At 47.0% G+C, this 24,154-nt stretch overlaps 1 protein-coding gene across 2 annotated transcripts; it reads right to left on the bottom strand.

Annotated features, from left to right (window-relative positions):
- Nucleotides 1–12,214: 12,214 nt before the first annotated feature.
- On the bottom strand, nt 12,215–23,026 carry LRRC55 (leucine rich repeat containing 55). Of its 2 annotated transcripts, XR_013757575.1 has the most exons (4): nt 22,708–23,026; nt 20,235–21,752; nt 14,344–16,401; nt 12,215–13,449 (listed from the first exon to the last, which is right to left on the bottom strand). XR_013757575.1 is itself a non-coding variant. In XM_079102443.1 (3 exons), the coding sequence occupies exons 2-3, from the start codon at nt 20,932–20,934 to the stop codon at nt 16,166–16,168; spliced, it is 936 nt and encodes a 311-aa protein (XP_078958569.1). In that variant the 5' UTR covers nt 20,935–21,752; nt 22,708–23,026; the 3' UTR covers nt 12,217–16,165. The 2 variants fall into 2 exon arrangements, 1 of the variants encoding a protein (XP_078958569.1); XM_079102443.1 differs by having other exon boundaries at nt 12,217–16,401.
- Between the last annotated feature and the right edge of the window lie 1,128 nt (nt 23,027–24,154).

Genomic DNA, 24,154 nt, shown 5'->3' on the forward strand with positions numbered 1-24,154 from the left:
CCAATGAGGAGGGGCTTTCCCAAGCTGGCAGAGCAGGGCCAGTATCAGAGCCAAATCCTGTGTTCGTCCTGTTCTTTTCCAATAGGATCCTAGAATCACAGACTTGGGTAGGAGTAACCTAGAAACCATCTAGCCTCATTATTACATTCTATAGATAAGGAAACAGAGGCCCCAAGGGGTGAAGGCTGGAGTGGCCAAAGGCCACCCAGAGAGTTAATTAATTAATCAGTCCAATGGTCTCAGCATATATAAACATGGCTCTGTTGACCCTTAGATAGTGGGACATATGTTTGTTCAGGAGGGAGATAACTTGGCAGAGGTCCCTCCAGATGCTTTCCCAGCATCCTTGGGCTGGCTGGCTCCTCTCTGGGCTGGCTGCCTGGGGTTAGGGAATCCAGATGTCCGAGGCCACATCAGCCAGCTGAATTTTCCCACATCACGGGTTCCCACTGTTTGGGCTCAATAGAGCAGCAACCATGTGGGTGGGGGCGGGTGGCCATGAAGAAATGCCAAGTTGTTCTTTGGGTGAGTTCTCGGACAGCTGAGTTTATGCAAGGTGTTGATTTCCTTTGGAGCCCTGGATGTCCCCTTTCTAGGTGGGTAGAGCCTTGTAGCTAAAGCCAGAACCTGCCAATTGCTACCTTATGCTTTTAGAAACAATTGTTGTGACAGGGTTTGACAGATGTTATCAAATATTGCTCTGCTTGCAGATGTGAGAGATCACATGGGAGACAGGTTAGTTTGGAGGCCAACAAGGCCAACAGATTGGAATTGTCCTTTTTTTTTTTTTTTTTCCCCAGAAAAACAGACAGAATATTTGAAATTGGGATTGCATTAGTAAATTCCAGAATTCAGTTCCCTGGAGCTGGCCCCTGGAACCCTCAGGAATATTCAGGCAAGGGGGAAAGGACATCAGTTTGTGTGGAGGCTCAGGGGACCGGGAAGACTGGCATGTGGGAAGGCCCAGAGTCTTTGAAATCACATCACCCTGGGGATAGAGGTTGGGGAGGTCCTAATTTACCATTTACAGTCTATATGACATTGGTGCTCACCTCTCTGAACCTCAGTTTCTTCTTTTGTTAAGTAGGAATGAGGATTCTGATTTCATAGTGTCACTGTGAATATTAAATGAGATCATTGATAAATGAGAAAATTGATGAAAAAGCACGTAACATACCATCTAGCAGAGACAAAAGCTCTCCATACATTGAAATTGTTGTTATCTTTCACTCCAGGACCCTGAAATCAACCAAGACTGAGTCAGACAGATTGAGATGGACAGAACTTTTCTCTTCAGCTCTGGCCACTCCTAGGTGCCTCTTGGGGTTCACTGTCATGGCAACGGGTTGATGGAATGGTGCAGAAGCTGATAGGGGAAGCCAAGCAGCCAGAACACAGCTTGGTCTGCCGGCGCCACCTCCAGCGAGGTGGCTGCTGATTAATGGATGCCTGATCCCACTGACCTCATCTCAGGCCACCCTGGGGGAAGCTTCTTGCCCAGGGAGGGATGGAGCCTTCCTCGCTGGGATGTGCCAGGACTCTGATGGTTGGGCACAGTTACAGGTGCCGCAGAGTCTTAGAACTGCCCAAGCAGAATATTGGAGCTGAAAGGGACTGTGGAGATTAGTTATTCCAGTCCTTCTCTTTTATGGCTGAATAAGAACAAATGGATAATGAATGCCTGTGGAGTGCCCAACGCTGTCTGAAGCTCTTTCCCTGTGGGGTAATTTCCACAACAACCCCGAGGAATACATATAATTATCCCCACCAAGGAGGGGAAGACTGGGGCCCAGACGGGGACTCTTCTGTCCACAGCATGCAGCTAGGGTTTGTATCCAAGACCCCCCCATTCTTATGTTCTTTCCACTGCCTCTCATTTTACATATTGTTTGGCCAGCTGCTATGGTTTGAAAGTGTCCCCCAAAGTCATGTGTTGGAAACTTAATCCCCAATGCAACACTGCTGAGAGGTGAGTCCTTTGGGGGGTGATTAGGTCAGGGGCCTCTGTCCCCGTGAAGGGCTTGATGTCGTCACCTTGCTCACTCTCTTGGGTGGGCTTCTTGTGCTTCTGCTATGAGATGATGCGGTGAGAAAGACCTCTCCAGTGTCAGACCCTGGATCTTGGACTTCCCAGACTCCAGAAGCATGAGAAATATAATCCTGCTCATTATAAATTATCCACTTTCCGGTATTCTGTAACAGCAGTACAAAAATGGACTAAGACACCAGCTCAGGGGCTTGTTTATCTTATCTCCCGTTCTATTTCCAGTGCCTCGTATGGCACAGGCTCAGCAGAAAATTGTCGAATAGATGAATTGCTGTGGACAATCTTGATACCATTTTTGAAGTTATGATTTTAAAGACGGTCAGGGAAGTGTGTGCCTGTGTGTGTGTGTGGGCTTCTATCAGACTCTAAAGATGGAAAAGGCAGGCCTAACACCCCAGGAATGAAGCTTCTCCCTGGGCGTCTCAAACTTCCACTGCAGGTTCTTCCCCGGGAAGTGCCTTTTGTTCCAGTCACACTGGAGTCCACTCTGAACACTCACTCTTCTTTCTGCTCGGTGTCTTCGCTAGGACTCTCCCCCATTTCCATTTCACACAAGGGGAGCCCATATCTGTCTTCAGGTTTCTGATGTTTTCTTTCTCCAGAAAGTTTTCCTTGAGGACTTCAAGGGACTTTGATCTCTTCTTTTCCTAAATTGCTGTATAGTACTCATGAATGTCTGTCCTATGTCCTTGATTGGATGCTGCATGGTAGCCTGTCTCTGTGACAGCTTGATGCTTCCCTGTGAGACAACTAGAGCGACTAGATGGCCCTCACCCTGTCCCACCCTGGCATCATCTGGGGTGTCAAGCACATGAGCACATGTGGCAGTTGTCATGCACATTTGTGGAATTGCATGTTTGACTGTGCTAAGTGCTAATGTTTTGGCATTGAGCTGGACCAGGTGCAGAGTTGGGCTGGAACTGGGCAGGGTGGGTAGTGCGTCTTCCTCGACCTCCACTCCTCCAGTGTGGGCTGAACGCAGATCTCTCCAGGGACATCTCTGACCTCAGCTGACCTTCACTAGGACTGTTTTTTCATTTTCTTGGATCGGGCTGAGAAAAACAGGAAGAATCATTAAGAGACAGAGCCTTCAGAGCCAGCAAAATTATTGCTGATTCCTTTTACAGACACCACAAGCTTTGTTTGAGCATTGTGACAAAGGAGTGGACTTTTCCTGCTGGCCCCAGGAAGAAGCCTCTACCAACTTCCTGGATCCATGCCAGGTAGCATGCCCAACCCCCTTCCCTTATCTTCTGCTCCCTTCCACAGTTGGAGTCTCCACTATCATCTGTGCTTAAAAACATGGAGCTGGAGGATCCCTTGGTTGTGTTCTAGACTTCTCCCTGAGAGATCATCTGATTCCTTTCTACTCAAAGTGTGCATGCAGGAGGTTTGTTAGCAATGCAATCTTCAGGCCTCCCCAGCCAACTGATTCAGACCCAAACCTTAACAAGATCCCCCGGGAATTATTATGCATGTTAAAGTTTGAGACATCTGACTCTAATCCACTTAAAAAAAAGAAGAGGTAGCATACGAATCCCAGAGAGGGAAATTGATTTGTGAGCTAGTGGCGAGTTTAATTTGATTTAACAGACATTTGTGGAAAACCAGCTGTACGCCCAGTCCTGTGCTAGGCACTCTGGATAAAATCCGAAGTACAGACCTCCCTTTCTTGGGTCTTTAGTAATTCTTCATGTACTAAACATCTCCCTGCCTCACAACAGGGCCTCGGCAAGCATTTGCTGAGTGGGTACCTCTCTGGAATTCTGACCTAGGGCTTTTTCCACATCACTGCAGCTGCCTTCTCTAATTACCAGCCTACTTGAGTAACTCGTAGCACTTACAGACGGAAATAAATAAGTTCTCTAAGACAGAATTCAGAGAGTGGGCTGCATCCTTGGTGTTGCCCATTCTGGGCAGCAGAACCCCAAGACTCAAATAAAAAGGTAGGGTCTCATGCAAATTGGAAATTTGCATATCATAATGATCCAAGAGGAGGGTCTCTACTGGAAGAAAGAATGGTAGATTTCCAATGGAGTACACATCTCCAATGAAGCATTACAGAATATACAATAGGCTGGAAGGACGGTGCCCAGTTTCAACTCACCAAGGGTCTGGTGACAGTTTCCATCTTGGTGACTGATGATTCTGTTCTGTCCAGCCTAGATTGTCTTCTGTCCTGAGATTGCTCTTATGTCATGAGAGCTGATCTCTTAAGAATATCTATTTCTTCCTTGAAGGGATTGATTTTTGATTTATCATTTGCTTAAAGAAACCTTTACCTTTATGTCTAAGGGAAGTTCTACTTCTTTATCTAGTCGTCATCAAAACAGTGACTGTGGTACAGCTGCTCTCCTCTCTGTATTTCACAGGCTCAGCCTGCATCTGTGCTTCCCTTGGTTGCTGTGTTATTTATGGGAGTTCATTATTTCTGGGAGCTCAGTGGCTTCCACTATTGAAGAGTGAGACAGAATTTTAAATTTCTTTGCATGCAAGAAGTCACAGACTACTGTGTGCCTGCACTGAAAAAGACTTTCACTTTGGGAACAAATAAAAAGACATTTCTCTATAACAATGCTATTGTGCAGAAAGAGCTTGAGACTCCAGTGTTTTCCAAGACCAGTATGAGAAATGTTGTGGTTTTCTCTTATTCATTAATTTTTGTTGTCTTTGTCAAATTCTTTTAGTAATCTTTGCAATATTGTGCACAGGGATTTCCTAAAGCAAAAAGAAAATTATACAAAACTCCAGCAGCATCATTCTTGGAAAAGTCAGAAGCAGGACCCAGGGATTTCACCTGTTTCTTGCATTGACCAATTTAACTACATTTAGAATAACAATATCCCTAATAATAAAAATAGTAGCTATTTTTTTGTTGATTTCTTATGATGTGCCAGGTACTATTCTAAGCTCATTAGTGGGGAATATATCATCAAATTGCTGCTACAATGCTGTGAGATTGGTAGCATCCCCCATGGTATTGAGATCTTGAGTATCATATTTAGTAATTGGGTGGCAATGGCTGGACTTGAATTTGCATGGTGGTACTCCAGAGCATGAATGACTGCCTCATCTACAGCTTGCTTCTAGAATGTGATGGTTACTCTGGATTTCAGCCTGATGTTGCTCCCACATTTTTGTCCCCAATCTTTTCCCTGTGGACTAGTGTTTAAGTCATGTATTGTTGGTGAACAAAGAGCCCTACATAGAGGCCTAAACAATAAATAAATTGTTTCTACTGAAGCTTAGTAGAATAGTTCTTTTGCTGGTCTTATTTGGGATCTTCCATGGGAAGGAGTTCAGGGTGGCTCTGGCTAGAATCTTCCAGCTGTATCTACTAATAGGTCTGGTGCCTGAGGAGATGGTTAGGAAGCTGGTCTCAGTTGGCACACTTGAATGGCTGAGCTTCTTTTCTCTCCATGTAGACTCTCCAACATGTTTTGTGGATCGAACTTACTCCATGGTAGCTCAGGGCTCCCATGACCACAGAGCAGAAACTGCCAGGCCCTCTTACGGACTAGGTCTGGCCCTGGCCTAGCTTGATTTCTGCCATGTCTGTTTGGTCAAACTCAGCCATAGGGCCAGACAGATTCAGTGTGAACATGGACTACTCAAGGGCATGAATACTAGAGGCAAGATTCAGTTGGTCCCAAGTTTGGAGACAGCTCACCAATGTGAGCTCTCCGGTATGTAATACCGGCTTAGCGCACTGGATCTAGAGGACAGAGTTGATTAGAGCCCTGACTTTGCCACATTTCAGCTCTATGATGTTAGGCTTTACTTAAAAATCTCTCTGCTTCTAGTTCTTTTCTCATAGAAGAGGGATGACAGTAAAAGTCCTATCACTAAACGGAATATCACTGTGCCAGGCATTATCGTAAGCACAGTCCACACAGGACCTCACTTCCTCTTCTCAGAGGCCCTGTGACATACTTACTGTATCCACTCAAATTTACAATCAGAAAAACTCAGACACATAGATGATGTCACCTGGCTAAGGTCATATGGTTGGCAAGTGGTGGTGCTGGAACTTGAAGCCAGGCAATGTGGATTCCCAGTGCATGCCCTTAAGTAAGTTCTATGCTTCTCAGTGGTAGCTGTCCCCCAGGATGGTGGTGAGACATCCGTGAGATGTTGTAAGCAAAGTGCTTGGCACAGTGCATGGGGCAATATAAGTGCACAGTCACTGTGGTAGTTTTGAATATTCACAGTATTAGCATCACCCTGAGAGGCCCAGCCTGTCATAATCACGTGCCATTCCTCAGCTCAGATGAGGACAAGACATTAGTTTCTATTTTTTAAAAAATTTGATTCTATACTATATTCCTACTTCAAACCTATTTGGACTCATCTTGAATATAATTTATTTCCTGGATTTGCTTCCCAGTCCACAGCTGAGGGTTACTGTACCTACCAAGACACTGGATTGATGACCTGCCTGCAGCACATCACTGTGGATGTGCTATCTCTGCTGGAAATGCTGCTGATTATTTGTCTTGGATTCCAGTTCCTGGGTCTCCGTTGCTCTGTTAAGCACCCACTGGAACATCAGGAACAGCACAGCAGACTCTTTAAACCAAGGCTGTATGTTCAGATTTTACTCCTCCCATCTCTGAGTCTCTGATTTGGCCTGTTTCCTGACATTATGAATGTTTTTTATCAGCTTCCTCCCTCCGCCTTCCAACTTACTCATCTGGATTTTCTGACTTACTGATTGTTGCCTGTCTATTAGCACTATTTTTTTCCACAGAATTAACATAGTTTTTTTTTGCTATGTGGATCTGGCTGAGCATAGTTGTACCTGAAGTAAAGAAAAGAAGAATGGGGCATTATTTTTGATTGCTTCTTTGTCCTTCTCCCTTGATATCTAATGTTTCAGCAGGTCTCATTTTTCCTGCTTTTAAAATACAGCCTCAAATTCTCCTTCTTCTCATCAACACTGGTACCCTCTCAAAACAGCTTTCCCCCAAGCTCATGCAGAAGGCTCCTCCCTGGGACCCAAGCTTACATTCCTTCCCACCTTTTGAACATTTTCCTTAAAATATTCAGAATGGTCTTTGAGAAATATGATCAGATCCTGTCATTCCCTTGCAGAAAACCCTCCCATGGTGTTAGGGTAGAGATATGTGATGTCCCCCAAGGGCTCATGTGTGAGACAATGCAAGAAAGTTCAGAGATGAAATGACTGGGTTAGGAGAGCCTTATACTAATCAATGCATTAACCACTGATAAGGATTAACTGGTAACTGTAGGCAGAGTGTGGCTGCAGGGGGACATTCGGTTGTGTCATTGGGGTTTATATTTTGTCCTGGGTCTGCAGAGTTCTCTATCTCTCTCTCTGCTTCCTCAGTGTCATGTCTGCCTCGATGTTCTGCCTCTTCTTGGGCTCAGAGCAATGGACTCAGAATTTTGAAACCGTGAGCACCAAACTTCCTCCTCTAACATTGTTCCTATCTGATCTTTTGGTTACAGTGGCAAAAAAGTGGACCAAAACACATGGGTTTCTGGTTACATTTACACAAATGTAATGTCTGAGCAGATCCCACAAAGACTCCCTTGAACTGAACCTATTTCTTCAACCTCATCCCCAACCCTCTTTCTTTCTTTGCAGCACCTATCAATGTCTGAAATTATTAATTTTTGTTTATTGTATGATTTATCCTTACTCCCTACCCTCCTTCCCCTATCTCTGTATAGAAAGTTGACTCAAAAGTGCAGGGACATTGTCTTGCTCACCACCAGATACTCAGCACTTGGAATATAGGTCCAGAATACTTGAATAAATGAATGCATGAACTCCTTCTTTATATGGTGTGTTAGTTAGTTTTTGCTTCACTATGACCAAATATCTCACAAGAACAACTTGGAGGAAGAAAAGTTTATTTGGGGCTTGAGGTTTCAGAGGTCTCAGTCCACAGAAGGCCAACTGCATTGCTCTTGGTCCAAGGTGAGGCAGCATATCATGATGGAAGGGCCCAGTGGAAGAAAGCTGCTCAGGGTCAGGAAGCTGGCAGGGTCAGGAAGCAGAGAGAGTGGAGAGAGGGGCCACAGGGAAGACACACCCTTCTAGGGCATTCCCTCAATGACCCACCTCCTCCAGCCTTGCCCCAACTCTCTACAGTTGCCACCCAGTCAGTCCATTCAAACTTGGAAGGACTGATTAGTAACAGCTCTCACAATCTAATCATTTCAACTCTGAATATTCCTGCACTAACAGGAAGTATGTGTGTGTGGGGTACCTCATATCCAAACCATAACATATAGGAATCTTAACTCTCAGCCGGATTATCTTCCTGCATCAACCATTTAAATAACTTTAGGTTTTAATTTACACATACAGGGACCTGTTTTGGATTCTGGTCCAGCAATAGAAATAGAATTCTCAGTTTTGTAAAAGTCAACCTGATTATTATGTATTTTGTAGGACTTCATGCTGTGTACTCCTGAATGATTCAATGTGTAAAGCTGAGAGGACACACTTCAGTATTCTTCTAGCAACCCTGTGACATTTTCAATCTCTCTTTGATTTCTACCATTCATGTCAAGTGGGTTGAGGGTAATGGCCGGCAAAACAATATAACCAAACACGTTTTCTTCAGGTTCTTAACCACCATCCATTTATGAGTACCTCCAGTAGCAGGTCCCTGAAGTTTTGCTTTCTGGAATCTGAATGCCCTGGGTTAACTCTTTAGCTTGGTAGTTCTCCCTCCTCAGTTTCCTTACCATAATAGCCATTTTCAATAAAAGGCATTCATTCCCTCGATGCCATTCACGTTGCATAACCGTTTATGTATTTCAAACATTTTTGGCGTTAGCTCAAATGGATCTCACTGCTGTAGTTAGTTTTAAAGCAGCTTAAAAGTAGAAATGAAGGAGCTGGGCATGGTGGCACATACCTGAAACCCCAGCAACTTGGGAGGCCGAGGCAGGCGGAGGATCACAAGTTTGCCTCAGCAACTTAGTGAGACCCCGTCTCAAAGTAAAAAATAAACAAGGACTGGGGATATAGCTCAGTGGTAAAGTGGGTTCAATTCCCAGTGCCCACACCCCACCAAAAGAGTAGAAATGAAAAGGAAGAGAGAGAAAATAAAGATTGGTATTAAAAAAATCTGAAAGACTGTTTCTAGACCTAAATGATAAGAGAGAAAATTTAAAAAGCCTTTGAACAAAGAGGTTCCCTAAAAATGCTCAGTTAAAGCAAGTTAGCCAAGTGGAAAGAACCAAAAATAAGAACATGGCCTCATCTATTGTTTCAGATTATGGCAAGATTACTGGTAAGTGTAGAGAGTTGAAAAGAAAGCAGAGTCAAAGTAGACCTGAAGATACTTTTTTGGAAATAATTTTGTATGTGTTCTGAAACATGGAACTTAGTGAAAGTAAATAGAACAGAAATTTGCTATTTTTTTTGAGAAGTAAATTGCTAAGAAACTGTGAAGCTGGGATTAAAAAAAAAATTTCAACTATTGAGACCTAAAACAAATTTCTGGCTGGCTATAAAAACTGAGTAACCCACCTGGGTAATCCCAACTGCATAAACCAAGGCCTTTCAAATGCTATTCCAAAAATTTCAGAATTGCTATGAACTATATGTGGTTCCTGTCTTTCCAAATCAGGATTTTAATTTGCTGCTACTTTGTCCCTGTGCTGCCATCTTGTTTTGGGTGTGGGTGAAGTGGGAGTGGGTGGAGGGAAATAGCTTTTCTTTTTAGTTCATAGGTCAGTAGCCCTCCAGGAGACCTAATGGAAAGTATTGAATTGGCAATCTTGAGCCTCGATGCTGGAGGTGGTGACAGGGTAAGAAAAATGGGGAAGACTGGAACAGGCATTTGATGACTGCAGACCTTAGAAACGGGTGGGGTTGATCAGTCTTTTCTTTGCCTTCTAGGTGCATTGCTAGTCTATTATTTAAAGTTGAAAGGAATCATGAGACTGAGTTGTGGCCAATTAAACATGGCTGGAATTTATGTACAGTGCTGTCAGCTTTGATCCCTCCAAATATCCTCCACAGAGCAGAGAATCCTGTGGACAACTCTGTGGACTCAAAGATGGCAAACTCAGTAGATGGAAGGATCCAGGATCCCTGAATAACCATGTGGAGAAGAGAGTGATATGAACAGGAAATAAGCCTTTATTGTGTGTTAAATATTAAACACATATTTATTCTGTGGGTATTTTTGTATCATCTGTTATCACCTTTAGCCTATTTGGACCAAAACAGTCACCGAAGCTATGTGCAATGAAACATGCCGAATATATTGGTCTTCCCTAGTTACCCTTCAATTTTCTTTCACCAAGTACACTTGATCTTCCTTATCTGAGTTTCCACATTCATGGATTCAAGCAACTGTGGATTGGAAATATTAAAAAATAAATTGCTCCTATACAGAATGCATGCAGACTTTTTTCCTTGTCCTTATTCCCTGAACAATATAGTGTAATAACTATTTAGATAACATGTACGTTGCCTTAAGTCTTATAAGTAATCTGGAGATGAGTTAGAACATAAAGAAGAACATGTGTGCCTTATGTGTAAATATTTCACCATGTTACCTAAGGGGGAATCAAGGGGGAACTGCAATCTATTCCCATGGACACTGAAGGGAAACTGTAGAAGAACTTTGTGGCAAAGGGCTTACTCCTACTTGAGACTAGAACTTAAAACAAAATGTCCTGTATTGTTCTTATCTCCTAAAGTCAGTCAGTCAACCAGTATTACTAACTGTCTAAGCCCAGATCTCTTACTTACTAGCTATGTGACCTTAGGTGCATAATAACCTGTCTGCACTTCACTTGTTTTGTCTGTAAGCTGGTTATTGGTTAAATAACAATAGCACTTCCTTGTTTTTTTTTTTTTTTTTTTTGGAGAGAATTAAGCAAACTACTCCATGTATAGTGCTTAACATGACAGTTGGCAAAGAGTAAGTGCTCGGTAAATGTTATCATCATCATCATCATCATCAGTTGCTAGGTATGTGCTTGGCATTGGAGGAGACAGTGAATGAACTATGCAAGGTCTGATCTGCTGTGAGATGTCTGCTCATGTCAGGATTCTTATTTTTTAATTTTGACCTTTTTACAGTATGGTCTTTATGAAATATTTAGTTTTAAGGGAAGGATTTTGCCTCCCTCCAACCTCCTCTGGAAAATGCTGATTGTAGTTGGGGATGTTCTCTTGTGACCTGAGTGTTCTGAGTTAGCAACTGTGTCCCCTTTAGTGGCTTTACTCTGTGAGTGCAATATTCGTTAGTACCCCATGGCAATTGGAGTGGGAGGAATAGAGGGACATTGAAATCCCTCTTGGAGGAAGGAACCACTTCCTGCTCATGACCACTCCCTGCTTGGAGTGACTTCCTGAGAGTCATTTCTGGAATGCTTAGGATAAACATAGCTGCCACTGTACTTGGAGTCATGCACTTGCCTCCTATTTCTGTCCCTATTCCCAAGGACACTGCTAGATCATTTAGTTTCTGACCGTGTGTAGGCAACATTTGCCGGACTCAGGAGGTTTAGCATCCTTTCCATTCATCATTAATCTATGAGAACAGAGACTGAATTTACACCAGTGATGGCCTTGTCCATCCCCCATACCATGCCTGGTTTACCTGTACACCTGAATTAATTCCTTTTGCCCAGGCTGATGGCATGGGCCATTTTCCTGGCACACATTCCTTAATGATGCTAACTAGGCAGGCACACCCACTTGCCTTGGTATGTTTTATGGATGACCCAAACTGCAAACACCAACATGTATAAAACATATGCTCTCTTCTTTGTGTAATTTCAGATACCAAAATATGCCTACACACAGGGGTACGTGCATATAGACACATACGTATTCTTTTTTTGCCTGGTAGAAATATGCTTCTGTAATGTTTCTTTTACTCCCACACATGCCCCTCTGTGGTTGGCACATCTCCTAATTATTCTCATCTACTCCCTCCCCATAGACCTTTTGTGTGTATATTTTGGCACTTGTTCTTTTCGTTCCGCCTAGTTCCTTTCTGTCTCTTGCTTTCTCTGCCTCCCTCCTTCTCCCTCCTCTTCACAACTCTTTAGACAATTTGTTAAACTATACACTCTTTATTATTAGTGTACATTTATGAAAAATTCTTGACAGTTACAAAAGTGCATGGTTATAAAATCATCTCCATACAAAGGTTGGTATCTTCCCTTAAACCCGAACCCTCCCAAGCCCTCCCACCGCCAGATATCAGCACTTAGAAAAACTGAGAGCTCTCCAACCAGTGCTGTGGCAAATGTGATGGTGATTTACAAAAGGACCTTGCAACTTGCCTCATTTACTTCCCTTTCGCCTCTTTCTGGGGTGGGAAGAGCAGACAAGTTTCTCTAGCTTTGGGAAGATGTCCTTTTTGAAGAATGAACAATGGTGTTTCCTGATCTTCTACCACTGGAATGTCAGCAAAGATGCCTACCAAGAACATGGGGGATGAGTTCTGATGGTTGAGGAGAAATGTCTGTCTCAGTCTCTTCAAATTCCATACACTTAGCTCTTTGAAAGGGGCCATGAAACTCTACAGCATCTCTGGGGATCTATGTTGGCAAGATTCCTTGGGGATTTTGGCAAGAATGGAAAAAGAGATGAGAGCTTGTTTGAGGGTAGTTGGAGTTGACAGATTTAGAGTGGCTTGCTACCGATGTGGGACCCTTTCAAAGGAACAATGTTCTTGGCCAAACCTTGGCCATCATACTTAGCTGATTAGTTAAGCTTTGATATTCTCAGGCCCAGCATGAGGGGAGTTTCTGTGACAAGGACAAGCCTCTGAGGGATAGAAGGGACAGAGGGAAGCAGGGATGGAGGAGTCAGATTCTAAGGATGCCTCCTCCACAGAGTTTTCTCTTAGAATATTTTCTAAGCAGCAAGACCCACTTCAAAAATGGCGGGCCCCCATCTTTGTATACTGAACAATGTAGCAGCCAGATGGATGAGCAAGCGGTGTCAGAGAACTGAACCCAAATTCCAGAAGGATCATCCCCAAGTCAGTAGATCACCAACAAATGTAGAACTGTACAGACAGACATACAGATGCAGAGATATTCTACATGTCAGCCAGTGTGGAACAAACTGAATGGAGCCTTGTGGGGACACTGTAAAGTCTGTGGTCACCAGAGTTGTGGGAATAATTCCAACCAGGATTGATAGATTATTTCTGGAAGTTTAGTTCTGACAGCCATAACAAGATGATGGTGGTGGTGGGTGAATTCCTTGCTATCAGGGAGGTTGATTATTTTCCTCATTGCACTTTAGTTAAGTGGGACCTTCTAGCAGTTGAAGAAATGTATGTTGCTCAGAAAGCTTTGCCACTAGTGAAGATCAAATTGTCCCACTAGGAAGGACATTTTATCTCAAGACATTTGTTGTCTTGCAAAGGACACCATTAGTTCTGTACAAAAAAGAGAAAAAAGTACATATCTTAAAATAGATTAACTATATTTCAGCAAACCATAGTCCCCAGGAGATTATTATAGATGACTATGGTGTTCCTCTACGAGAAGCTTAACTCTTTTATCAAGACCATTACTTCTCAAAGTTCCTCTCCAAATACTTTAGGCTGTCCTTGATTGGAGAACAACTTAAGTCCACCATCCCGGACCATAGTGGAAGGAGAGAACAGGACACAGTTTTGCTTCAGATGTCAGAGGGGCAGGACATGCCCAGATGATATAAGTGAGACTCAGCGGACATAAGGTTCATGTTCATGGGGACCCTTTTGATTGACTAGCTCAGAGTAGATGAGTGGTGGGAGACTTCTTGGAAGATGGTATGTTCTCCTTAATCTGTTTCAGGGCTACCAGGAGTTTGGGATGATGAGAACCTGCTGGGACTGGGGGCAAGGTAGAAAGCCCCTGTTTTCATTTTCACCCTGGCCAGCTGTGCCCACATGTTGGATTGTGCTTTAGAATTCCTGCATCCTGAAAAGTTTCCCACCTATAGTTTTTCTGCTCCCTTGGTATCTCCTGATAGACAATACACCAGGGCTTCTCTAGGAGTGGTTAGTACAGCTTCTTTTCCTACTTCCCAAAGACCTTACTTTTTACATGACACCCTCCAAGGCCAGATCTAATGCTTTATTCACACAGTGTAAAGCAGGTATCTCCCTTTCAAATGTTACCTCTGCTACCTTTCTTTATAAGAGGCTACAATTTGCTGCACTGTGAGCATATCTCGATTTCTGCACAGGGTTCTCCTCCCTTTATTGGACTGATCTACTAGCATGTTCATGACTGGTGAACTCCAGAGCCCCACCTCCCAGTCCTACACTCTCTTTCCCAAGTACCTGGGAAGAGAAGCACTGGAAAGAGAACCATGTTGAAGTTGAGTCCAACCTTGCCCTTTGGGCAAGTCATACCCAATCTTGAGCTTCTATTTCCAATCTGTAATATAGGATCATTGATATTTGGTTTGCTTCCTGCACAGCATTGTGGAAAGTCAAGGAGAAAGACGCAAAAGCACTTCCTGAACTACTCAGTGCTGAACTATCCAGGAGAGGTTGTGATGAAGCTGATGAAACTGGTGGTTGGATGGAGATGGTGACAATGACGATGTGAGTTGTGCTTCGCACAGTCACTTGGGTTTTGACTGACTGAGGAGATGCGGTTTCCCTGAATGGAGTTGCCTATCACCTTCCTTCTAGGGCTTCTCTGATAACCTTGGGTAAGTGACTCAGCAATCAGCAATTGATTGATCTAAAGAATGGGAATGATGACACCCACCAGGCAGTGTTGCTGTTAAGAACTGAAATCAGTGAGTCAATAGATAGAAAAGTACCCAGAGGAATGCCTGGCCCTTTTAGGCGATGTCATCAGCACAGCTTGAGTCTGAATTCATGTAGCTTTAGAGGGAATTGTGATGTTCCCCAACTTGGATGGGATGTCAAGAAGAGCACAGGCTTTATTTTGATCATGAAGTAGTAGAAGCCTTCAACCTCTCTGAGTTTGCATCTCCTCGTCTGTAGAATGGGAACAATGATGTTCCCCTTAAAAGATTGTTGTGTGTGCTAAAGGGAGTTGTTTGTGGAGAGACCACATCACAGTGTCTACCACTGGTAAGTGCTCAGTAACTAATAGCTCTCCTACCCTAAAGTTTACATGGGTGAGTTGCTTAGAAGAAAATACAAACCCTCCTGTGGTCATGACTGTGGTGGCTTTGTCCTCCTTCAGCCCTGGGGACTGTCATGCTATGGGTCTGTAGCCCACAGTGAACTTTCCTGGTGAGATCCCTTGGTGTGAGCCCCACAGCAAGAGCAGTTACAGAACCGGGGTCCCAGGGTGCCAGGACTCTTGCTGCCCAGTTGCAGGACCTCCTGCCTTCCTCTTCTGACACCAAGGCTGAGTGAGAGGCAGAAGACAGGGGTAGGAAGGACAGGCACTGAGGGTGTCCATCCTCAGCCGGCTGCCTGGGCCTTACTAGCAGGCTACAGTTGGTGGTGTAGTATTGGGGGCAGCCCCTGGGAGGTGGTCTCACTGGGGAGCTGCTGGTAGGAGCAGGCCAAGGGGGCTGGCATGGAGGTATTCTTACTCCCAGGTGGCAATGGTTGGCAGCAGTGAGAGCAGACAGATTGGGTGTCAGAGGGAAATTTTTGGTTCTGTGCCATACCCCTGGGATTTACTAACACCACAGGGAATAGTCCGCTGTTCTCAACACTCCAGAGTATCCTGGCCTCTGTCACTCACTCATGTCCACCCTTCGGACATAAGTCATAATAGATATTTTTTGATGACCGTTTCATAAATCACTCCACTCTTGCAATTCTTCCTCGACTCAGTGAGGCACAGTTGATGGCCTTCCTCTGGGCTTCCATAACTGTGTGCGCAGAGTACTGACATATTGTCATAATGGGATAGTTTCTGAATTTCTCTCCTCTACTAGAAGTACGTGCCTGGAGGGCAGGGACCGAGTCGGATTCGTCTTACATTCCTACTTCCTAGTACAGTGCCTGGTCCAAAGTGGAGAGAGGCTCACACGAAGTTTCCTGAACTTGTTTGAGCCATGACTGAGGTGGACGGGGCTCTACGGAACCAGAGTGGGCGGCCGGGGAGGGTGTCCAGTGGTCAGCAGCAGTGGCAGTCGGCAGCATGGAGGGACGACAGGCACCTACGTCAAATCTCTTCCTCTTCGCTGGCCTTGCTCCACCGGTGACAGCAGTTGGCTGTGATGCCTAGGAGGAAGTTGGTGACCACGGAAGCAATGGAGACCACGAAACCCACAAATGCGATGAAGAGGTAATCGTCCAGGGTCAGAGTCAGGTGGCAAGCCTTGAAGCTCTCCTCCGTGAGAGAGAAGAGGGGGGCGCCCTCCACTTCAGGGGGGCCCCGACATTCAGCCAGCTGAGAATCTGCAACACAGAACCCAGAGAGGGTGAGGAGGTGGGAGAATGGATTGCAGAGCCCCCCCGCCAGCCCTCTCAGGACAAAGGAAGACATCAGATTTCTTCCACATGCCCAACAATTTATCTTCTTTGATCTCCTCAATAATTCTCAAGACATTTTTGTACCTATTTTTATTGATGTGAAAAATCACCACTTGGGGAGTTTAGTGATTTGCTAAAAGTGCTGTAGGTGCTACTGATGCAGAGCTGGGGCTTTGGTGGAATACCCCCGTCTCTTACAGCAACCTTCCACTCGTCTCTAACCATCTCAGTGCCCTCAGCAGGGTGATCCTTTCAAACCTGAAGTCCAGTCATGCTACTCTCTGCCTAAACCTTCCCCTGGCTTCCCAGCTTTGCACAGAGGGAAAGCCTGCGTCCTCACTGTGGGCTCCAAGGACTCTGTCCCATCTTTTCTATTCTGCTTCTTATTCACTCTGCTCCATTTGCATGCGCCTCTGGTTATTATTGCATGTGGCTTCACTTTTGTATTAGTCTCTATAAGGGAATTTTCCCTGGGTCCTGACAGCCCAGTCCCTCACTTCCTCTAGGACTTTGCTTGTCCCCACCTTAGTGATGAGGCCTTAGGGTTCCATAGCAATAGTGATTCCTATTCACATTTCCCTAGATGCCCTGACGCACCTCTCGGCTTTATTTTTTTCCCAGGGTATTTTTCACTGTCTGACAGCTTGTTCATTGCCTGTCCCTTCTCTTGCATATAAGCCTCTTCTGGAATGTCCTCAGCTTCAGAACAGAGTCCCATCCATACGAATTGCTCAATAAATCTTTGTTAAATGAATGCAGGGCTCTGTCCAATTGCAAGGCCTTCTACTAGCCCCAGTGGCTTTTCCAGATCCAGAGCCCATGGTTAGGAGTAGGTGCTCTGGAGCCTTCAGCCTGGGTTCAAATCCCCTCTCCCCGTCTCATCAGTTGTGCGATTAGTGCGCCAGTGACTCAACCCCTCTGCGTCATGGTTTCAATTGTCCAGTGACAATAATAATGGTATCTACCTCCTGGAGTTGTAAGTGAGGATTCAGTGAGTTAGCATAGGTAAACGATATGTTCCTTGCACATAATAAGCTCTAGGAAAGTGTGAGCTTTTCCCGTGATTGAAGACTGGTGTCTCTGGATGGTCCTGGGGGTCATTTTCTGCACTCGGGCTCCTGTAGGAGGGGCTGCTCCTTCTGTGGGATTGCTGTTCTCTCCAGCATGGCAGGTCCTGCCTCCTCCTCCAGGGTCACTTTTATAAGTGCGTAATGGTTGTCCATGGTCTTATTGCACTCTGCCTTGGAAGTAAGAGTGGCATGCAGGGTCAGCTGAGCCATGCAGTGCTCAGCACCGGCTTCAGAGAGGCTGGTCATGCCTTTGTTCAGGGGATAAATATTAATTGAGTTCTTACCTTGGGCAAGTTTTTTTCCCCCTTTCTGACTCTCATGTCCTGTCTCTATAAGAAAGGGAATTATCCAACCTAGATGTTTCTAAGAAAGTCAATGTGAAAAAGTCTTTAAAATTATAGGGTGTTAAAATTATAGGGTGTATAAATGTTTTGTATTCATCCTGCAGTTTTCGAGGGCAGAGAACAAAATGATGGACTCAGATGGATCCTTCTGACAAATGGATGTGCACCATTATCCTTAGAAATGGGAGGTCAGGTTTGGGCGGAGAAGGAAACCTTTTCCAAGCCCCAGACTGAATCATTCCTGTAGGCTGTTTGCACAGGACTCTAGACCTTGCCCCGGTCAGGACTGGGTCTGGAGTTGATCTACAAGAAGCTCTTCTTTGGAAAATGGAAGATACTGAACCCAAATTCTGTTGCATGCACGAGTGGAGTAATAGTGAGACATGGAGACGGGGGCGGGGCGGGGGCAGGTGGAGTTGATACTCAGGGCAACCAGTGGAACCACACAGGACACTGGCAGGGGTCTGGGGACAGACAAAGCTCTATAGTAAGTCAAGGGACCAATCTTGAAGTCTGATTGTATCCCAATAACTCCCCTAAGTCTTATGTTTGAATTTTTCCAAAAAGACATGGATCATAGTGAAAATCCCATAAAGAAAAAGGAAGAAAGTAATAGAAAAAGACTTAAAGGGAGGCATCACTAGTTCTACCAGAATACTGGTGAGGTTTTGCCCCAAGAGGAAACCTGGTGAGAGTGGCGTGATGCAGGTGTGGAATGTGGGGAAACAGGAGGCCCTGGGTTTCGAGCTGGGGCCAGTTTACTTTCTCACTTTCTCACTGTGGGTCTGTGAACAGTCACTGTCCCTCTGGGGAGCTTAGGTCCCTCACCTGTACCACTGTGTGGGGCTGCACAGGTGAGATCTTTAAGTGTGCTCCTGCTTGCTGGGGGTTTGGACTTCTGTAGGGCAACAAGGACTTCAGAGATCCCAGAAGAAGAGGAGTCCCCTGTGCAATGGAAGCTGAGCCCCCTGGAGGGCCCCTCTGTCCCCTTTTGTCCCCTTTGTGGTTAGAGTGCAGGAGAGAGAAGGAAGGCGAGGCTGGCAGAGCTGAGAGGGCGGGAGGTGTCTTCAGGCAGCCTTGCCTCCTGCCCCCTCAGCGCCCCGTCTCAGTCCCAGCTATTTCCGTCCCGGAGAACTCCCTCCCACAGCTCTGTGGAAACACTGGAATCGTGACCTGCAGCCCCCCCAGACTATTTTGGTCATGGGCTCCTCGCAGAGTTCTCTTCTTCCTCCTCCCCACTCAGCATCACTTTTTCCAAACATGCAGGGCCCAGACTCTGGGAAGGGTCCTGGGATAGGGCCCCAGTGATTCTTGTCATCCTGCTGCTGGGCACCTGGGCTAAGGCTCAGTGCTGTCACAAGGGAGAGCTGGAGGCTGAGGCCACTGCTGAACTTTGCCTGCTTCTGGGCCAGGCTTGGACACCTCTGGGTGAGACCAGGACTCATCAAACCTGCAAGAACCCTGGGTTTGTTCCAGGTTCCAATCTACTCTTCAGTTGGGACTGATGGGTCCAATTGCCATATCTCAGCTCCTTCCCCAAGGCCCCATTCCCAAACCATAAAAACTCTGCTGAGGACCCTTGACCAGTCTAGAACTTGGACTCTGTTAGTCCAGAATCTGAACCTTGCGGTTTTGGCCAGAGCTCAGCTAGACTTTCAGTGTGAGAATCCTGACTTTAACACTTAGGAACTGTGTGACTTTGAGCAACCAATGAACCTCTCTGCGCCTTGGTTTCCTCCTTGTGGAATGGGGGCCTCATGGGAAGATAAGAGGAACTAAAAAATGTACTATATTTTGAATAGGGCCTTGCAGATAGTAAGTATTCAAATAGTGTTGGCCATTGCTATTTCTTCGAGAGTTTTCCCAGCACTCCCAACTTGAAAAGTAGCCTGGTAGAGTAGAAAGAGGCTTAGAAGTCAAAGAAACCTGAGTTTTATCTATGGCCCTGCCACTTTCTAAATGAGCAACTCTGGGCAAGCCTTTTCATTGTTCTAAATCGGTTTCTTCACCTGTAAATGGGGATAATAAAAAAGGTTCTTAAATCATGGTGAAAGCCCAATAAACATGGTCTGCAGTCAGTTATTCCCACTTGTTACTATCTGTCTGCCTCATTAGGTTGTAGCTGCCTCGGATGTGAGGGGTCTTCTATTTCATGACGGAATGGGTCCCCAGCACTGAGCATGTTCTCCCAGAATTCATCAAAAACTCATTGACAGGAAGAGCACGTGTACAAGAGGCAAGCACAGATCAGGCCACACTCAAGGTCTGCCCGGTTTTTTGGAGCCTCGAGCCTCTGCTTCCCGAAGCCCTCCCCAAAGTGGCCCAGTCCTGCCCAGTCCCTTACCGGCAGTACAGCGCTGGATCCGGTTCCGTAGCCACTTCAGCAAGGGCTCCATGGTGCAGCCACACACCCAGGGGTTGCCCCCGATCTGCAGAGTCACCAGCCCTGGCAGGCCCTCGAGAGCCTCGAGGCTGAGGAAGGCCAGGCCCCCATAGCTGAGGTCCAGGTCTCGGAGCTGCACCAGGCCCTGGAAGGCCTGGGGGTGCACTCTGCGCAGCCACGGGTTGTGGCTCAGGTCAATGTGCACCAGCCCATGGGCCTCCCGGAACATGTCTGCCGGCACATGGCTGAGGTTGTTGTAGCTCAGATCCAGGTGTGCCAAACGCTTGGCGTGGAGGAAGAGGCCTGGGGGCAGCTCCATCAAAGAGTTGTTGCGCAAATCCAGCACCCGGAGCTCCATGTAGCATGTGAGGTAGCCGGGCGGCACAGCCGAGATTCGGTTGTGGGCCAGGCTGAGGTTGCGGGTGTCCATTGGCAGATCTGGGGGCACAGAGAAGAGCCGCTGGCTGCTGCAGTCCACAACCTGGTTATGGCACGTGCACAGGACCGGGCAGCTGGTTCCCGCATCTGCGTGCATCACCCCAGTTGCCAAAAGGAGGGAGACCAGCAGCACTGCCGGGTGTGGGGGTCCAGGCCAAGGAAGCTGGGCCCAGGTGTCACCCATCTGGGGTAGCTGGCACCAGCACTGCTGAAGGGTGCCCATCAGGCTTGTGTCTGTGGGCCCCACAGTGAGCGTGCAGGAAGGCAGCTACATCAGAGGCCTGCGTTGTGAAAGTGTGGTGTCTGAGCAGATGGTATCATGGCCCAAACCACTAAGCACCAAAGGACTTCCAAGATCCACAGGAAGTCCCCTTTTGGAGCCTAGGGGGCAAGAAACCCAGCTGAGGTCCCCCAGGGTCTGAAAAGATGATCAAAACTTGAGAAGGAAAGGAGACCAGGATGGAGCTGGAGCAACTGTCAGCAGGTACTGGAAGGGTCCCTGCAGATCTTTTGTGCCCCTCTCACCCATGTCTGCTGGATGCTTCCTCTTGGTGCTGTGTCTGAGAGGTGGGAGGGGCGGGGCTGAGGAGATGAAAGGTGCCCGTTAAATAAGGTCCTGGCACTTCTTCTAAGGAAACTTCAGCCCTGTCTGGGTCTGAGACTGGTTAGGAAGCCAGAGCTGCCCCTGGGCCTCCAGCATTTGATGTCTCAGAGGTCATTTCTTCTGTGGTCCAGCAGGGACAAGTTCAAGGAGGTCCTGGGGTGGGAGTTTTGGGAAGGAAGCCCAGGAGGAAGCAGGTTTCCATGGGCCTCCTGAAAGTCTGAATCCTCAGCCTCAGTGGCTGCTGGAACCCCCAGGAATGCTCTTTGTTCCCCATAGTGAGGAAGACCCCAAGTAACACCCATTGCTGGGGTCATCAGAGCTGGAAAGAGCCATGGGCCCTGGAGGTATGGACTAGGGGTCAGCTAGGAGAGCTTCAGCTACTTCAAGTTGCTGCCTCTGCGTAGCTCTGCGTTCAGCAGGTGGAGGCAGAATTCACCCTGTCAACAAGGAAAACACTCAGGCAGAGAAATACAGAGCCCTCCAGGCCCCCAGACCCCCTTACCTTTGTCCTTGTTCTGCCTCACCCATTCCTTTCTCCCTTCTTTGAACCACCAGCCCCAAAGTTCTCTGTTTACTCTCTTTCAAAGATGGGCGGTGGTGAGCTCAGCGCCCAGCCTGACCTTGTTGTCACCCACTAACTTTCCCCACCCAGACCTGCAGCCACCCTCCTCCCTGTCCTGGGCTGGATGCATTTTCTTCCCCTGCTTAGAGCTCCGCCCCGGTCAGCATCAAACACCCCACCCTTGAACAACTCCCTGAGAAAACAAGCATCCACAATGTGGTTGCTTGCACACCCCTTTTGAACACTTTTAGCACCTTTCTCTCTCCCTCTCTCTCTCTTTCTCTCATACACACACACACACACACACACACACACACACACACACACACACACGATGCTTCTGTGACTCCCTCATATTTTGCACTGGCCCTGGGCTCACACCTCCCCAGTTTTCTCTCCCCTTCCCTCTGCACACGCACCTTTGCGGAGCCCCCTCCCGGGTGCGCCCACCACCTTTCACCCCCAGTGTCTGCCCCTGATCCCAGCATCCTTTTCTACAAACACTCCACTCTCCTGCTCCCTGCCCCCAGCTTGCGCCCACACCCACACCTGGCCAGGCAGTGGGATGGAGAAGGAGGTCCGGCCTGCCTGGCCCTACCGCCCACCCTGCTCCCCGGGGCTCGCCTCTTCCTTCCCCACCTGCTGTCCTCACTTGTCCTCCCCTCACCCTTTTCTCCGGCGCTGGCTCTCTTCCCACCCTTTCTTCCTACTGCTTCCAGTCTCAATTTCACTCGCTGGGAAATCACCCCGGTGCCCCTTGATTCAGACTCATTTTTCTGAGCCCTTAGGTCTCCTGCTACACTCCCACAGGCCCTCGGGAGCCTACTCACTCTGTTCCAAGGACACAGCCATCAATCTGCAGCAGACACGGGTCTCCCTCCCTCATCCTGGAATCCCCGCTTGCTCGCCTGCTTCCGAACAGATTGCCTACCCGGCTCTTCCCCTCCCCCGGCTCTCCTCTTCCACGTCTCCTGGATCCCAGGCCAGCATCTTCTGTGGTTTCCTGTCCTGTGGTCCCTGTGCCCCTTCCTTTACCCAAAAGGGGAATCTGAAAGAGGATGCTTAGAAGAAAGTTCACAGAATCCGACTGCTTCTTTCTGAAACTCAGCTGGTGCTGAGGCTGCCCGGGTTTGTGGCTTCCGCCAGAGACAGGTTTTTCCCTCCCTCCCCATTCCCTCCCTCTCTCCCCCTCCCTGCATCCCTCCCTCTTCTCTCTCCCCTTTTCGCTCCCCTTTTTTTTCCTCGAGGGCCAGGTAGTGACGTTTCACTGTCTCTTAGCAACTGCCTCCACATCTCTGAGCAACAGGAGAACTGGCTATAGACCCCACCAAGATGAGAGAGGAGCGAGCGAAGTACTAGGCAGGATTCACAGCCACCCACAGGATCCTAGTGATAGGGCAGGGGAAGAAAGGGAGAGGAGGGCAGGCAGTCTGGGGACAGGGGCAGGGGAGAGGAGCTGCCAGGGAGAGAGGGCAAAAGGGCCCCGCAGGAGAAGGAGGAGTAGGGGCCATGGATGGATCCAGAATCCGAGATGGAGGAGGTAGAGTTTAAAGGGAAAAATGGAGAGGGCTTGGAATGGAGTAGGGGAAAGCAGCAGAATGATGGTTGGAACTGAAGACATGAATAGGATGGAAAGAAAATAGAGACATGCATATGGCACTCAATGCTTGCTCACTTGATGGGAGGCATCTATTGAGTCACTATATGGCTTCCATTTCTCTGGGTCTGAATGTATTTTGGTGACAGGCTGAAGGTTTGTAAGGATCCATTATTTCTTCTTTGACCGTCCCTAAATCCTAACCCCATGAGCTCTCTGGGGTTTTGACCTTTGCCTGGAGTAGACCAATTTCCCTTTGGCTTGAGATCCAAGAGACCTTGGGATGCAAAGGGCCAACTGCCTGGTTCATGTGGGGGTACCTGACCTGCCTCTAGGGGACTGAAGGCCGCCAACCACCTTATGGTCCTTCCTTCCTTCTTTCTGCCGGCCCCAGTGATTCCTTCTCTTGTCCTGCTCCCTCCAAACTTCCTATTTCCCTCCCCAATCTCCAGAATGACTTCATATGAGGGTGGGATTTTCATAAGGCCGCCTTTCCTCTGATCTGTGGAACAAGTCCCTCACTGTCCTGTATTTTAAAAACTGGCCTGGTTAGTTGGTTTGATCAAAGAGTGGGCTCATTTCTTTTTATTTAAATAAATATTTTTTGAATACTCCCTGTTTACTTGCTGGGCAATTGACCAGATGATGGGGTTATAGTTGCTAAGAAGATGGATGTGGAC

Source organism: Sciurus vulgaris (assembly GCF_902686455.1).
Source record: "Sciurus vulgaris genome assembly, chromosome: 11".
NCBI classification, from domain to species: Eukaryota; Metazoa; Chordata; class Mammalia; order Rodentia; family Sciuridae; genus Sciurus; species Sciurus vulgaris.